General features: G+C 37.1%; 2 protein-coding genes across 5 annotated transcripts in view; one reads left to right on the top strand and one right to left on the bottom strand.

Annotated features, from left to right (window-relative positions):
* bgm (bubblegum) overlaps positions 1-13,394 on the top strand; it is a 49,974-nt gene extending 36,580 nt beyond the window's left edge. For all 3 annotated transcript variants that reach the window (XM_067764088.1, XM_067764087.1, XM_067764089.1), the window contains exons 2-9: positions 3,668-3,931; positions 8,285-8,630; positions 8,704-8,805; positions 8,998-9,395; positions 11,615-11,915; positions 11,988-12,278; positions 12,347-12,596; positions 12,676-13,394. In XM_067764088.1, the coding sequence (XP_067620189.1) occupies positions 3,693-3,931; positions 8,285-8,630; positions 8,704-8,805; positions 8,998-9,395; positions 11,615-11,915; positions 11,988-12,278; positions 12,347-12,596; positions 12,676-12,749 (2,001 nt within the window). In that variant the 5' untranslated portion in view covers positions 3,668-3,692 and the 3' untranslated portion in view covers positions 12,750-13,394. The remainder of the gene's footprint in view (positions 1-3,667; positions 3,932-8,284; positions 8,631-8,703; positions 8,806-8,997; positions 9,396-11,614; positions 11,916-11,987; positions 12,279-12,346; positions 12,597-12,675) is intronic.
* The window catches only part of rk (rickets), a 667,150-nt gene that overhangs the window by 201,955 nt on the left and 450,375 nt on the right, over positions 1-14,820 (bottom strand). The window lies entirely within an intron of this gene.

Raw genomic sequence — 14,820 nt, forward strand, 5'->3', positions numbered from 1 at the left:
CAGAATCGCCACGGGCTGTCTTCTTATGTCCCCAGAACACCATCTGCATAATGAGGCGAGAATACTCCCCATCAGGGAGAGAAATGAGATGCTGACCAAACAGTTTCTGTTGAATACCCAGAAACCTGGGCATCCCAACAGACATCTGATTGACGAACCAGCACCGCCTAGGGGCCTAAGGAGTCATCTCCGTAAGCATTTTGAGGAAATACGGCAACTGAGAACCCAGCCGTATGAAGCGGGAAAACACAAGCAGGTCCTTGGTGAACTCCATAGACAGGCGTCGGACCTTTATGTCGGGAATTGCCCGGTTAATCCAGTACTTGAAGAAAAATATCCATAACTCGCAGAAGAGGAACGCATACTCCCCAGGGAAACGCGTGTCACTCTTGCTCAACTTCGTTCTGGATACTGTAACAGGTTAAACTCTTACCTATCCAGAATCAACCCCGACATACAAAATGTATGCCCTGCTTGCAATGTGTCCCCACATGACACCAACCATCTCTTTAATTGTAATGTGGAACCAACGCCTCTAACACCCCTTTCCTTATGGTCCACCCCTGTTGAAACGGCAAGTTTCCTTGGACTCCCGTTAGAGGATATTGATGACAATTTGTGATCGGTCGCGGCTATTAGGTGGGGCGAGCATTGCTACAACAACAACAACAACATCAAAAATCTCACAAAGTGCATAGTCCAGAAAAGAAAAAGTTGTTTTGAGGAAAACGAAAAAAACTATAAGCTTATCATCAAAGTGACAGTTAATTGGCGGCTGATGCCAAAAAAAAAAAAATTAACAAAATACATAAATAAAAACTAATTCAAACAAAAAAAAAAAAAAAAAAAAAATCGGTGAATAAATAAAATGTATCTTCTCTTTGAGAGCTAAACAAGTTAAGAGTGTCATATTGTTGTATATACACATCTTGAGAAGAGATAACATTAAAGAGATATGTACATAGATTACGAACAACAAATACAACAACCTACAAAATATATTAACGATAAATTCTTCGCTCTTTTTACGATCAAATGTTGGCAGCAGGTGAAATGCACCAGAGGAACTCGTTCTTACAAACATATTTACTGATCGCTAGCCACGTGACTTCCAATAAGAGCGCTAATCCAGCTCTTTCCAATTTTAGAACTTGCCGTGACCTAGCTTTTTTAATGTTTTCAGTTTGTGCTGAATGTTTTCTTTCTATAAATAAAATTCATAAATATGTATGTGTGTTGCAGTTTTTATTTTTATACTCAGCTGAGCAGAGCTCACAGAGTATATTAATTTTGTTCGCATAACAGTACCCCGTAACGGCATAAACTAATCGAGATAGATATAGACATCGATATATCAAAATGATCTGGGCGAAAAAAGAAATACATTTAGCCATGTCCGTACGTCCGTCCCTCTGTCCGTAAACTCGATAACTTGAGTATATTTTGAGGTATCTTAATGAAATTTCGTTTGTAAGGTTCTAGGGCACTCATCACTGATCGCTATTCAAAATGAACGAAATCGGACTATGCCCACGCACACTTTTCCGATAAACAAAATTTCGAAAAACTGAAAATGTGCGATAATTCATTACCAAAGGCGGCTAAAGCGATGAAACTTGGTAGGTGCGTTGACCTTATGACACAGAATAGAAAATTATTAAAATTGTTAACAATGGGCCTGGCACCGCCCACTTTTAAAAGAAGGTAATTTAAAAGTTTTGCAAGCTGTAATTTGGCAGCTGAGTATGTAATGTTCGGTTACACCCGAACTTAACCTTCCTTACTTGTTGCTGTAGATTTTCGTTTATAGCACAAGCGTAGTTGGAAAGTTGTTTCTTCATTTTCTACACTTTTACTAAATATATCTCGGTTTGCTTCCTTAGTTTTTTTTTTAATGAACCGCATGTGTTAATACTTTTTGTTGCAATTGGTTTGATTAGCTTTAATTTTCCTACTCTTATTCGTTCACTGATGATTACACAGGTGCGAGCTAATTTGCGTGACAACGATGGTTGCGCTGAAATCTCTTGTGGTTATTTTCTTATTTTAACTTTCTGGGATTTACTGATAAGAGCGAGAAATATTATCTAGAATTTATATTTTGATAAATACCTTACTTACCTAATAAAAAATTTGTCTGCTTACCACAGAAATATTATTAAATAATTACCATTGACGTGATCCGGCTGAAATATGTGATCGGTTCGGTTTAGCGGTTTGAACCGTTTTTACGCTTTTGGGTTGATTCATCAAAGCGGTTTTCTGGCTGTTTGAAACCGGTATTTATATATATATGCTCTCAATGTGATTGTCCCACCTATCACAAACTAAAATTAGTTTATATTTTTTCTTTCTAAATTATACAAGTATAGTTAAAGTACAAACTGGATCTCAGTTTGTCAATAAAACATATGGCGTAGCCAATTTTGAAAATATGTTTATTGTTTTTCTAAAATTGGGAACTTTAGTGATCTACTTATGCGATTTCGAAATACACCCGTAGATAGAAGAACTGTATAAAGGTAGTATTTCTGTTGGCACTCAAAATCAAATGAAGCTTCAGACATTGTATCTTCCTATCGTCGTCTCACTTGTTGTACTGATGTACGGTTTGGAATTATGGACGGTATTGCAAGTATTACCATCTCGTTGCGGTATTCGAAAAATATATTTTTTCGGCAGACTCATGGTCCAACAACGACATGTTTCGGATGAAACCGATCTGTCGTCGTTAATTTGAAAAAATTCCGTCCCATATAGTGATAACGACACTTCGAGCAAGGTATCAAAGAACGCCACAAGTTGGTGTTTAGGTCTGCACAATGCGCTGAATTACGACATGAGCTGCGAGTACTACTCGTAGTGCCTAGGATGTGTGTTTTTTTGAGACAACATTAAAGCAAATGACCGATAAGCCTTATTCTTCAAAGTTGATAAGGAACCTTTTCCAGATCACCACTCTACAGTATTTTCGTTATGTCAGTGTGGTAGCCATTGTGATAAACCCCTAAGCCGGCTGTAGTACTGCAATTTAGATTTGCTAGATTACTTCGAGTTTAAATCTTCACATTTATTATCGCTCGATTCAAACTATTTTATTTCTCATAACTACTATTTTTAAATGATTATAAATTATTTTAACGATAAGGAAAGCTAGCTTGAAAGATTGATGGGACAATTTTAGCGATCAAATCACGATCGTAAATATTAAGAGTCACAATAAAGTGTAAACGGATTATTAATTAGTTAGTATTTATTTATGTATGTACATATGTATGTTCTAATATAGTATAATTAAAAAATGTATAATAACAAAGTGTTAAATGAGTTGTTAAAAATAGAATATCAGGTGATTGTGGTCGTTCATTTATTTTTACTAAAGTCCGTTTATGATCATGAGAGAGAAGTCAAAGGTTACTACATGATGAGAACTTAGTACTATGTATTTTGGAGTGAAAATATTAAGTGATTATAAATATAATATAAATTTTTTTTTAATAATAACAATTAACACATACGTAAATACATATCAAAGTACATGCAATATTATAAGAGGCTTATACATATGAACACATGTAAATTTAGTAGATTATAGCATGCATAAATTTTGCAGATCTTAATTTTCAAAAATAATTTTGTTTTTTAACTTCTTTTCATTTACATTTAGTTTACCAAATTTCATCGTCTTAATTATGGCCACATGGGAGACTTTATATAACCGGCCTGGTCCAAATCGATTGCTGCCTGCCGAATCATACCGCACCACCGATCCTACAAAAGCCGTGAAAATTCGTAAGGCATCAGATGGTCTGGGCGCGGAGGAGCCAGTTTCTATACCCGGAATATTGAAACGCACCGTGAACAATTATGGCGAATATCCAGCTTTGCGCACAAAAAACGAAAAGAAGGAATATACGACAGTTTCCTACAAGTGAGTATGATATGTTTCGTGCAGGGAAAGTCTGACAGTTTGCATGTGAGTTCCTTGAATTGAAATAAGTGTTTTGAATTCAATTGATTCTTAAGTTATCACGGTTTTCACATATTTTTTTCAAATATCTCTGGCGCTGGACAGTACGTTGTTACTTTACAGGTACTAAAATCGAATTTTTATTTATTGTTATTAAATTACACAGGATCTTTTACCTGCACCGCCGGCAATTGTTGGACCTGCATAAATGCCTGTCACCCCCTGCGAACAATCCAACTTGTGTAGGCTGTCAATTCTTTTAGGTCATACAAATCTCCGTGGTTATTGTAAGGTCAGGTGAACGGAAACTGCTCTCCTTTCGATTCTAAAGTAAATTGAGAATTAAGAATTGTTCCTTGGCGCCTTTCTTGAAAGAGCATTTAACAATGTCCTGCTTGGAGCAAATTTCCTGGCTGACTTGGGGCCACTGTCTAGAGAAAAAAATATGCAAAGCACGCCACAGGGGGTTTGTTATCTTCTCTAGTCTGGGCTGTGGTGGTAAAGGAGCTTTCCTTTGAGCTAAAAGGCCGTAGCTGCCAGTTGGTAGTCCATGCTGATGACCTGGAAATTATTGTCAGATGTAAATTTATGGATACCATGAGCGATGTTTTGCAGGGCTATCTAGATGTGTTGACTGGGTAGTAGACTGGGTCGATTTATTAACCGATGTCGCGCCATCGATTTTGCGATAGGATTTGGGCTCAGGAAAAAAAGTTCCACTACTCATACCCAAAAAAATAATTTTCGAGCCTGCGAAATTTGATTTTTTTGACTTTTTTCGACTTTGATTTTTAAGGTTTTTTCATGACCTACTAAAAAATTTTCAATTTGTTTTGTTTTTCCGGCTGTAGGTCCTGGGTGAATAAAACCACAAATTTTGTTTTGTAACCGATATATTTCGGTTACTCCATGGTAACCGTCTTTAGGGCGACTGTTGACAATTATAAAAAATATTAACAAATTAAAAATCAAACTTAACAAAATTTTTTTTTCCAAAATATTTCTGTTTTATTGAAAATAATAAAAGAGAAATCCTCGAACAGGAACAACAATACACAAAGCGCTTTACTCTTAACTACAAAGCTGACACTGTAAACTGCGCGTACTTATACAAACACTTAGTTACAAACAGATAGTGCAGACGTGTTAAAAATGTATGTGAATTAAATATTGTTTTTTGTAGAAAATATTTTTGGTAAAAAAATATTTTGTTAATTTTGATTTTTAATTTGTTAATGTTTTTTGTATTTGTCAACAGTCGCCCTGAAGACGGTTACCGCTGATCAACCGAAATATATCGGTTGAAAAACAAAATTTGTGGTTTTATTCAGCCAGGACCTAAAGCCGGAAAAACAAAATAAATTAAAGAACAAAAAGGTCGCCAAAAACACTATAATTAAAAAAAAATTTCATTTGATTATAAAATTTTCATGTATACCATGTATTTTCATGTTTTTTTTTCAAAAAATTGTTATAGACAACGTCCCGTATTGGCCGGGACATCCCATATTTTTCACAAATTTTAAAGTTTCCCGCCGGGAAAGGCTGTCCCGGCATTTGCACAATATCAAAATTAATCAATTCTAATCTGCTACGAAACATGGCCATATTTGCGGCTTCGATTGTATTCAGCTCATTAGCATATTGCATGCAACTCTGTAAAGAAGAAAAATTCATTCCTACTGTGGTTCTGTCAATGTTTGACATTTCGCACACCTAAATATTCACTTTGCAAGGCAAGTGTTGTGTTTTAAAATAACGTTTGGAAAATGAATCTATAGAATATTGAATTTGCGTTAAACAGAGTAAACGTATTAATTGTTAGCCTGTTTCATAAAAATATTTGTTATGAATAAATTAGTTTAAAAGGTTTAATTCTATCTAAAAATTATTTCGCCGAATGAGCAACCCATACAAATATATAGGTGTTTGTTATTTTTCAAATGTCCCGGGAACCCGAAATAAAAATCTGGCAACCCTAGTTGTACGGGGTATACATATGAAACTTTTTTAGTAGGTTATGAAAAAAACCTTACAAATCAAAGTCGGGAAAAAAGTAAAGAAAATGAAATTTCGCAGGCTCGAAAATTATTTTTTTGCGTATGCTTAGTGGAACTTTTTTTCCTGAGCCAAAATCCTATCGAAAAATCGATGGCGCGATATAGGTTAAATTTCGTCCATACAAATCGACTCACCCTACTAGGTAGGCTGTGTCATACGGACTTGCAATCAACCCCGGAAAAAAGGAGCTAATTATTTCTTTTTTACGGGGGGTTTATTATCTCCTCTACTCTGGGCTGTGATGGTAAAGGAGCTTCCCTTGGAGCTAAATGGCGTTGGCTGCGAGGTTGCAGTCCATGCTGATGACCTGAAAATTATTGTCAGATGTAAATTTATGGACACCGTGTGCGCTGTTTTGCAGAGCTATTTGGATATGTTGACTTGATAGGCTGAGTCGTACGGACTGGCAATCAACCCTGGAAAAACGGAGCTGCTTTTTTTACGAGGATATTCAAGATTCCCAATTTCAAAACGCCTCGTTATATTACTTATTAATATTACTTAAATATGCATTTTAGTACAACTTAAATCGCTGTTTGATATCAGTGGCGCTCTTAGAAAAATTTGGCATTGAAACATACATCCGGTGGATATTGCGGGCAAATCAGCTGTAGGCTGGTCACTGAGCAGGCTTGGTTGGGTTATGTGCTTCCCCACCTATGGCATTACAGCATTCTTACCAAACTTTACTTCATTCCGGACAAGACAGGCTATTGTGTGCCAACAACTTCCCCCTGTGCAAGCTTCAAAACTGCCATCCCTTCGGTTTGCGGTTGCGTCGAATCTATTTAATATTAATATCATATGGCTTGCGGGACACAACAATATACCTGGCAGCTATCCCGCGAACCTCCTAGCGCATGGGCACAACTGAACCCAATAAAAATGGCTGAATGGAATACGGGATATCCCGACCTATTTGGACGGAAGTGGGTTCCCGAAAGCTCATGATGGGCCACTGTCTAAACTGGAAAACCCCTCCTGCTGCAGATGCATGCCGAGGTAGAGTCATAGAAACTAGAGCTTACGATTCGAATCTCGACATTCAACTTAATCGATTCATTGGCTGTTTTATATAGAGCTTACGATTTCTTCTGGAGCACAAGCCAAAATGTCCGCAAAACTACAAGTAAAAAATCCCGAAATGTAGAAAATTGCCAATGCAGCGACTGAATTGAAAGTCGAGACAATCGCGAGTATTACGAGTTATTCGAGAATCTCGTGAGAAGCCGTGTTCTTGATTTCTCGTTGAAAAATAATATATTGCGAACAAAATTTTATTTATAATATGTATAATTTTGAGTTAAATGTCATTGGGTCAATATAATCAACAAAAAAGTCACAAGTAAAAAAACCAAGTCGATAAATACTGTCCATACAGCGATTAAGAAAGAATGTCGAGAAGCTCGCGTGATTTACGACTACTTCGAGACATGAGAATCTCGCGAGAAGTCGAGTTCTCGATTTCTCGGATCTCAAAAATCTCGCTTGTGTTCGAGAAAAAATCGTGAGCTCTAATAGAAACATTTCATGCAACGGTTCTCTAAAAAGCTAAAGCTTACATCGCCGCTATTTTATATGGTATCACAACGGACCTTCATGCTGACCTCTCAACCAAATCTAAACTAGTAACTATCCCACTTCTAAAACTTGCCCGTGCCCTCAGAATATGGTGTTTCAAAATGACCGTCTTTCATAGTACTTTTAAAATTTCCCAATTAAGCATACTTTGGCACATTTTCTCAAATCATACGCTCCTTTTTTAGCTAAGTATACATGACAATTTGCTCAGAAGTCTAGCATCAAGGCGACCTCATCGTAGGTCCCATGATTAGTTTGGTTCGCAGTAAAAGTATTGTACTTCTGAACTAGATATTTTCAAGCTTAGGTTTTCCACACATAAATCTCTTTATTGGTGTGCCTTCCAAAAATCACTTTCACACACTTTTTTCTTGGCACTACAGCCAAATGTGACAAAATCCAAATCGGCTGCTTTTCATTTTTCAACACAATTCACGAAATGTGCCAACTATGTGACACTAAGCGTCGCCGCTAACACCTTCTACACTTTGTACGCCTGAATTGAAACTATTTATTTCCGCCTTTTCATAAATTCATGCCAACATTAAATCTTTGTTTCCATTTGTCGCCATATTTTTACGCTTCACTGCCTTAAGACTGAAACAATTTTCTCACCATTTGAATGACTAACTTTACATTTTCCTCTTTCCAAATTTATTTATCTATTTGCAGACAATATGAACAGAAAGTGCATCAAATAGCTAAAGCGTTCATTAAACTTGGACTCGAACCACACCACTCTGTGGGCGTGTTATCCTTTAATTGTGTTGAATGGTTTTACTCAGCCATGGGTGCCATACACGCAGGTGGAATTATCGCTGGCATTTACACAACCAACTCGGCGGAGGCTTGCTATCATGTTTTGGAGAATTCGCGTGCACAAATTGTGGTGGTCGATGAATCCAAGCAAATGGATAAGATTAAAGCGATTAAAGATAGGCTGCCACATCTGAAAGCAGCTATTCAAATACAAGAACCATATGAGCCGTATATGAAGAAAGAAGATGGCTATTACAGGGTGAGTGTTAAATTTAATTTAAAAATTTCTTAAATACCAACTAATTTGAACGACTTTGCTTAACTTAATATAGTGGTCTGAGATTGAGGCGATGGTAGTTGCAGAGGTGGAAGAAGAATACAAAAAGCGTTTGGAGAATATTGCCATTAACCAATGTTGCTGTCTGGTGTATACTGTAAGTAATTAGTTGTGGTAGGTTGGAAAACGCTAGCTAACCTCTAAAAAGCAACGTGTTTTTACTCTACTGCGCTTATAATTCATTGCTTCATCGAGTTGTTGCTTTTTGACACAACATCTTCTGCTCTCCAAAAGGCAAGCATCCCAGCTAATCATTTTTTTTCATTTCCTTTCTCGTCAACAAAAATAGTCTGGTACGGTGGGCATGCCAAAAGGTGTGATGCTTAGCCACGACAATATTTACTTCAATACTCGTTCCATTACCAAGACACTGAGTAATGTAACCCCTGGCTCTGAGGTTGTCGTTTCATATTTGCCTTTGTCCCATGTGGCTGCACAGACAGTGGATATTTACACAGTAGCTTCAATAGCTGGCTGCATCTATTTTGCTGACAAGGATGCGCTGAAGGGTACATTAGTGAAGACATTGCAAGATGCGCGTCCCACACGATTTATGGGTGTGCCACGTGTCTATGAAAAATTCCAGGAACGTATGGTAGCCATCGGCACATCAAATGGAAGTATAAAGAAGATGCTAGCCAGTTGGGCCAAAGGTGTAACACTACGTCACTATATGGAAACAAATGGGTGAGTATGATTTTTGTTTGTTTATGTTTTTACATTCACTTGTCTAATGTCTAACACGTAAATGTAATTTACTTGCTTAAATGACGTTGTCTGGTCGTTTGTTATTCTGCCTGGCTAGTAGACTAACGACCGTTTATCCCCTAACTTGAATGGCGTTTAACGATCAGGCGTTGAGTAATTACTTTTAATTAATACAAAAACAGCAGCTAATATAATGACAGTAATGCGGTAGTTCATAAGTCACTCTGCAATCAATCGGGTTTCGTACGTTTAACGGAATGTTTCACTGTCTGATTAGCTATTGAAGTTTAAAACTCTAAAGATGTAGTCAGGCATCTATAGGTACGTAGATCAAACCTCATAAACAGACATCTCTTAGCAGTTCTGAGTGCGGAATTTCGGCTGGCTTGAAACTTTCGCAAGTGTATGCTGCGTAGATATGAAAACCTTATTGCACGTGGCACAAAGAGCTGGCTAATTGCGCAATATATCATCAGCAGTGTATTTTTGTCTTCCTCTCAACCTATTTGGCAATTTTGTTAGGGCTCTGTTGTTAGGAGGCGATTGTGAGTGCATGTTTATTCAAGCAGAAACGTTGTGAATAAGCAGAGACTATAATCGAACGCCAAACGCAGAAGTTTAAGTGCTCGAAACAATCGCGTGCCGTTAACAATGTGTTTGGTGATAGTGTCGTATGCATAGCTGATCGAGCGCGGGGTCCGTTGCAGTTATAGTACACTGGCCAGCATAATAAACTATGTTGGGTACTTCTGTTGGGAAAGGCGGCTGAGATATGTACAAAGTCAACAAAATGGGGATAGGACACCACCCTGGGTCATTCTCATTCATTAATTTTTCGTTTCTTTATTGCGCCGACGCACATAGGTACATTTTCAAGTTTTAGGCGGCCAAAGATATTACATTGCTTATATGTATTCTTAAAACTGTTTAGTAAATGAAAAATTATAATAATTTGTGTAATTAATCGGTTATATTAAAAAAATAGATATTACAATGTGTAACACTAAAAAATACTTGCGCAGTGAGGCTATTTTTCTTGTCGTACAGCAACAAGGGTGTATCAAACCCTCTATCTAACCCCCTATCTGCAAGTATCTGCAGCTAAATTTAATGCAGTTGGCAAGCTAATTGTGCCAAGTACTATGTTCAAAACTAATTTTCACTTGGACGGACTTGGAAACATAAAAAAACTGGTGTTTTTGTTTTGATAAATTATTCAAGGTTCGATTCGAGCTCAATGCCAGAACAATATTTTTTTTCTAATAATAATTATTGTTTCATTTGTTTCAATTATCAGTGATTTGCACCAAATGGCGCAACACTGAATAAATATAGTTGGTAAAAAGGAATAGAAGTAGCAAATTTGCCAGTCAAACAAACCACCGCTGTATAGCTAAATGGTTAGCGCAGCATGCCTAAAGCGTACTGAAGATGAAGGCTTAGCACCCTTCCAAATGGATCTATCTGCGCAGCTATGGCAGGTTGTCTGAAAAATTTTCTACTTACTATTCCAAAAACAAAATACAATTTTTCAAATGTAGAAAAATTAAAAAATAACAATAATTATCATTAGAGAAAAATTATTGTTCTGTTGAGCTCAAATCGAACCTTGAAAAAACTGGTTTTGAACAACAAAAATCAAAAAAAAAAAAAAAATAAATAAATAAAATAGGTTCTTTATCAATCTATAACTTTTAAAAATCACAAACACCATTAATAATGTTACTATTTACCTGAAATATCAGAATCCATCACAATTACTCAATTCAATTGTCTTAAAACTTAAAATATTCACGTTAAGACATGCGATTTCACATAGATTAAAAAAAAAAACCATAACACGCGTTTCAGAAATAGCTAAATTCCGATTACTTGACAGCTAGCGCCAGGTATACGAAGGAAGAGGTAGAATATTGTTCCCCTGTCTATTCTTAAGCTGTGGGTGTTTTTTTTTTTTTTTGTATTTGTGGCAACTTTCAGAAACTCAATTATGGCCGCCTAAATGTCTAAAATCTACCCATGTGCGACGCCTGTCTGCTATTCAGATAGGTCCACCTCTTTAGATAATGTGGGGAGATGACTCCTCTATGATTTCGAGTCGGGTGCTTTGGTCTTCTTTTAGCCAGGCAGAATATTTTTATGGCAAAATGTGTGCTGTCGCTGCCCAAAAAAATGTTTAACATTTAACTCGTACACAGCAAAGGCTCGGGTGGTTTTGGTTATAACATCGCTAAAAAATTGGTTATGTCCAAAGTTAAGCAGGCACTCGGTTTCGATCACGTGGTCACACTTGTCACAGCCGCTGCACCGATGTCACCCGAGACAAAAAAATATTTCCTCAGCTTGGATATGAAAATTTTGGATGCATTTGGCATGTCTGAAGTGGGCGGTTGTCATACATTATGCCTACCCGATACGCAACCACTCAATTCAATTGGAAAAACGCTAACCGGTTGTGAGACAAAACTCATCAACAAGGATGAGAAAGGACATGGTGAGGTGAGTGCAATGCATAAGTAATGGTAAACAGTTTTAATTTAATCTCAATTCGATATTGATTCGATTTCATAGATTTGCATACGCGGTCGCCACGTATTCATGGGTTACATTTTCAACGAAGAAAAGACCGAGGAAGCGCTTGATGATGAGTATTGGCTTCATTCTGGTGATATTGGCTACGTTGATGATAAGGGTTATGTATATATCACAGGGCGTTCTAAGGAGATAATCATTACAGCCGGTGGTGAGAATATACCACCTGTTCACATTGAGAATTTGATTAAGAGAGAACTGGATGGAGTTTCGAATGCATTTTTGGTGGGTGAGCAACGCAAATATCTGACTGTGCTGGTGGCGATTAAGGTGAGTGTACTGATTTTATTAAAGCAATTTTTTTTATTTGTTTAAATTTTTTTTATTGTGCCTAACAGACCGAAATGGATCGCGATACTGGCGCGCCACTCGACGAGCTTACGCATGAGTCACTCACATGGATAAAGAGTTTGGGATTGGAATATACAACTCTTAGCGAAATTTTGAAGGCTGGTCCTTGTCCGAAAGTGTGGAAATCTATTGAGGATGGTATTAAACGCGCTAACGAGCAAGCGATTTCGAATGCACAGAAAGTGCAGAAATTTGCTATACTGCCACATGATTTCTCGATTCCAACAGGTGAATTGGGTAAGCTAATTTAATTTCTTTTTTGTTTTAGTACTGTCCGTAGCCAAATGAGTTAACTTAATTCTCCTCTTTTCGTTAGGTCCCACTTTGAAGGTGAAACGTAATGTTGTGTCCAAGCAATATGCTGATATCATTGAGGGTCTCTATGCTTAAGATTTATTGGCTAAGCTTTCAAAAGCTCCTGATGCCTTACATGCGAGTACAACCAAGGCTGTTCGTAATTCCTATAAGTTTGCTGAATTAAAAGTAAAATAGTTAGGAAAGAATTATAAATAATCGACTAAGAAAACATAAAAACCAGAAACAACAGAATGCCTAATAACAATAAATAAGGGCAGGTTTTGAAATTTAGTTGACAAAGGAAATAGAAGCAAGTCGCTTAAGACTAATGTGGAACTTAAACAAAGATAAAAGACATAAATACATTTATATAAGCTTTCTTCTTAAAATATGACTTTTTATTAATGAATTTTTGTTTTGCCTTGTTAAGAAAATATTTTTTTATTTTTCGAAAAAAAAAAAAAAATTTGAATGCGTCTTTTTAAGGTATATTGTTATGAAGAATTTGTACCTAAGAATTTATTGGGAAATTTTATTAGCGCTATTATAATAAGAACTTATTACACTTAGCACATTTTAAGACGTTTGTATACCTGTTATGGATTTTTGCATGTATACTTACTGTGTAAATAGAAAATAATATATATTTTTATATTAGAAAAAACGTTTTGATGTACGAAGTTTTAACATAATTCGTAGAAATTTAAAAATAAAGAACTGATACTTTTTGTTTCAATATTTACGTAGTACTACGCTTTACCGTCACATTCGGGCCTTCGCTCACGCTGTCTGCCTTTCGACTCCCTTGCTGTTGTTTTGTACCGAAAGTTTTGAAAAGTGCCGCCTCAATGACAGCCCTTTTGCGATACTGAATCCATACCTAATTTTTCCATTGTTCAAATATAGGATAGCATTGCTAGGCTGAAATGAGGCTAAGTAGCTTCGGATGCGTTTCCATAGTATGGTTAGAACTTTGTCCCATTGGGTGAGTGCGAGCCAGACATGCATATAGTGTTCGTTGTCTCCAAGTCGCTCGAGTATATGGATACTCGAAAAAGTCAGGCGTTGCCCAACATGCTGATGATTTTCTCTTGCACTCGTTCAAGGGAAAATGGTTCAATGACGACAAAGGCGAAATTTATGCTATATACAACAACAGCAACAACAACAACAACATTACCTAGAAACCAGCATTATTCACGAAAATAATGCCAACATTGAAATCAAACGAAGACTAACCATTGCCAAAAAGTGTTACTTTGGATGAGTATGCAATTGAAAATATATTGTATGGCTCGGAATCATGGGCCGCTTCGGGACAAAATTATATGGCTCTTGGATTGTACGACAGTTAGTTATCTTAAAAATTTATGGGGTCCTGCCGTGATGCTGTCGAGGAGTATCAAGGGAGGTATAATGATGAGCTTTCCGCAAATATGAAGATAGTGCAGCGAATAAGTCCACGATTAGTCCGAAACGAATAAGAAAGGAGCATTCGACCATCAGTTTTAATCTTTTTATATGGCTTGAACTGATTTTAGTACGAGCTCGTGCTCTAGCATTCGCCAAAAAGGAAATGTATATCTTCCGTTCCTTTTAACGACTAGATATCAGCTGAAGAGTAAATTAAGAGGTAGTAAACAAATGTGCAGAGCGTACCACAAGTTGGGTGCCCTCACATTTGCCCTTACTCGGTACTATGCCTGATATTCTAGCTGAAAGCAACGAGTAGGCAGACGAGCTTGCAAACGTGAAAGAGCTGCTGGATGACGATGATGCTGGCCAGGCAAACCTGGCCGACCTGGCCGACTTACGTACGATAGTGGGAGAACATAAATCAAGTTAGTAGGTCAAGGAAAGACATTTTTTGGATACCTCTTTATGACATTTACAGGAGCTGCGGCGAGATGGTCAGTAAAGAAACAGTTACGTACTATCACACACTAGGCTTCTAACTATAGGCACGAACTAAGTATGTTGTAAACGAAAAAGGAAATTCTGCATTGAGGAGCGATTGTGAATCGACGTTCGGTAATGAGACAGAAAGGGGATTTCCTCCATCTGATCTTATTTAAACCGACGGTCTAAGATGAAATTAGGTGCGGAAGCTTAAATCTACTCGAAGTTGCTTTTCACGCCATCTGCATTCTCACAATATTCAAGC

This window comes from Eurosta solidaginis, chromosome 2, assembly GCF_040869045.1.
Source record: "Eurosta solidaginis isolate ZX-2024a chromosome 2, ASM4086904v1, whole genome shotgun sequence".
NCBI lineage: Eukaryota > Metazoa > Arthropoda > Insecta > Diptera > Tephritidae > Eurosta > Eurosta solidaginis.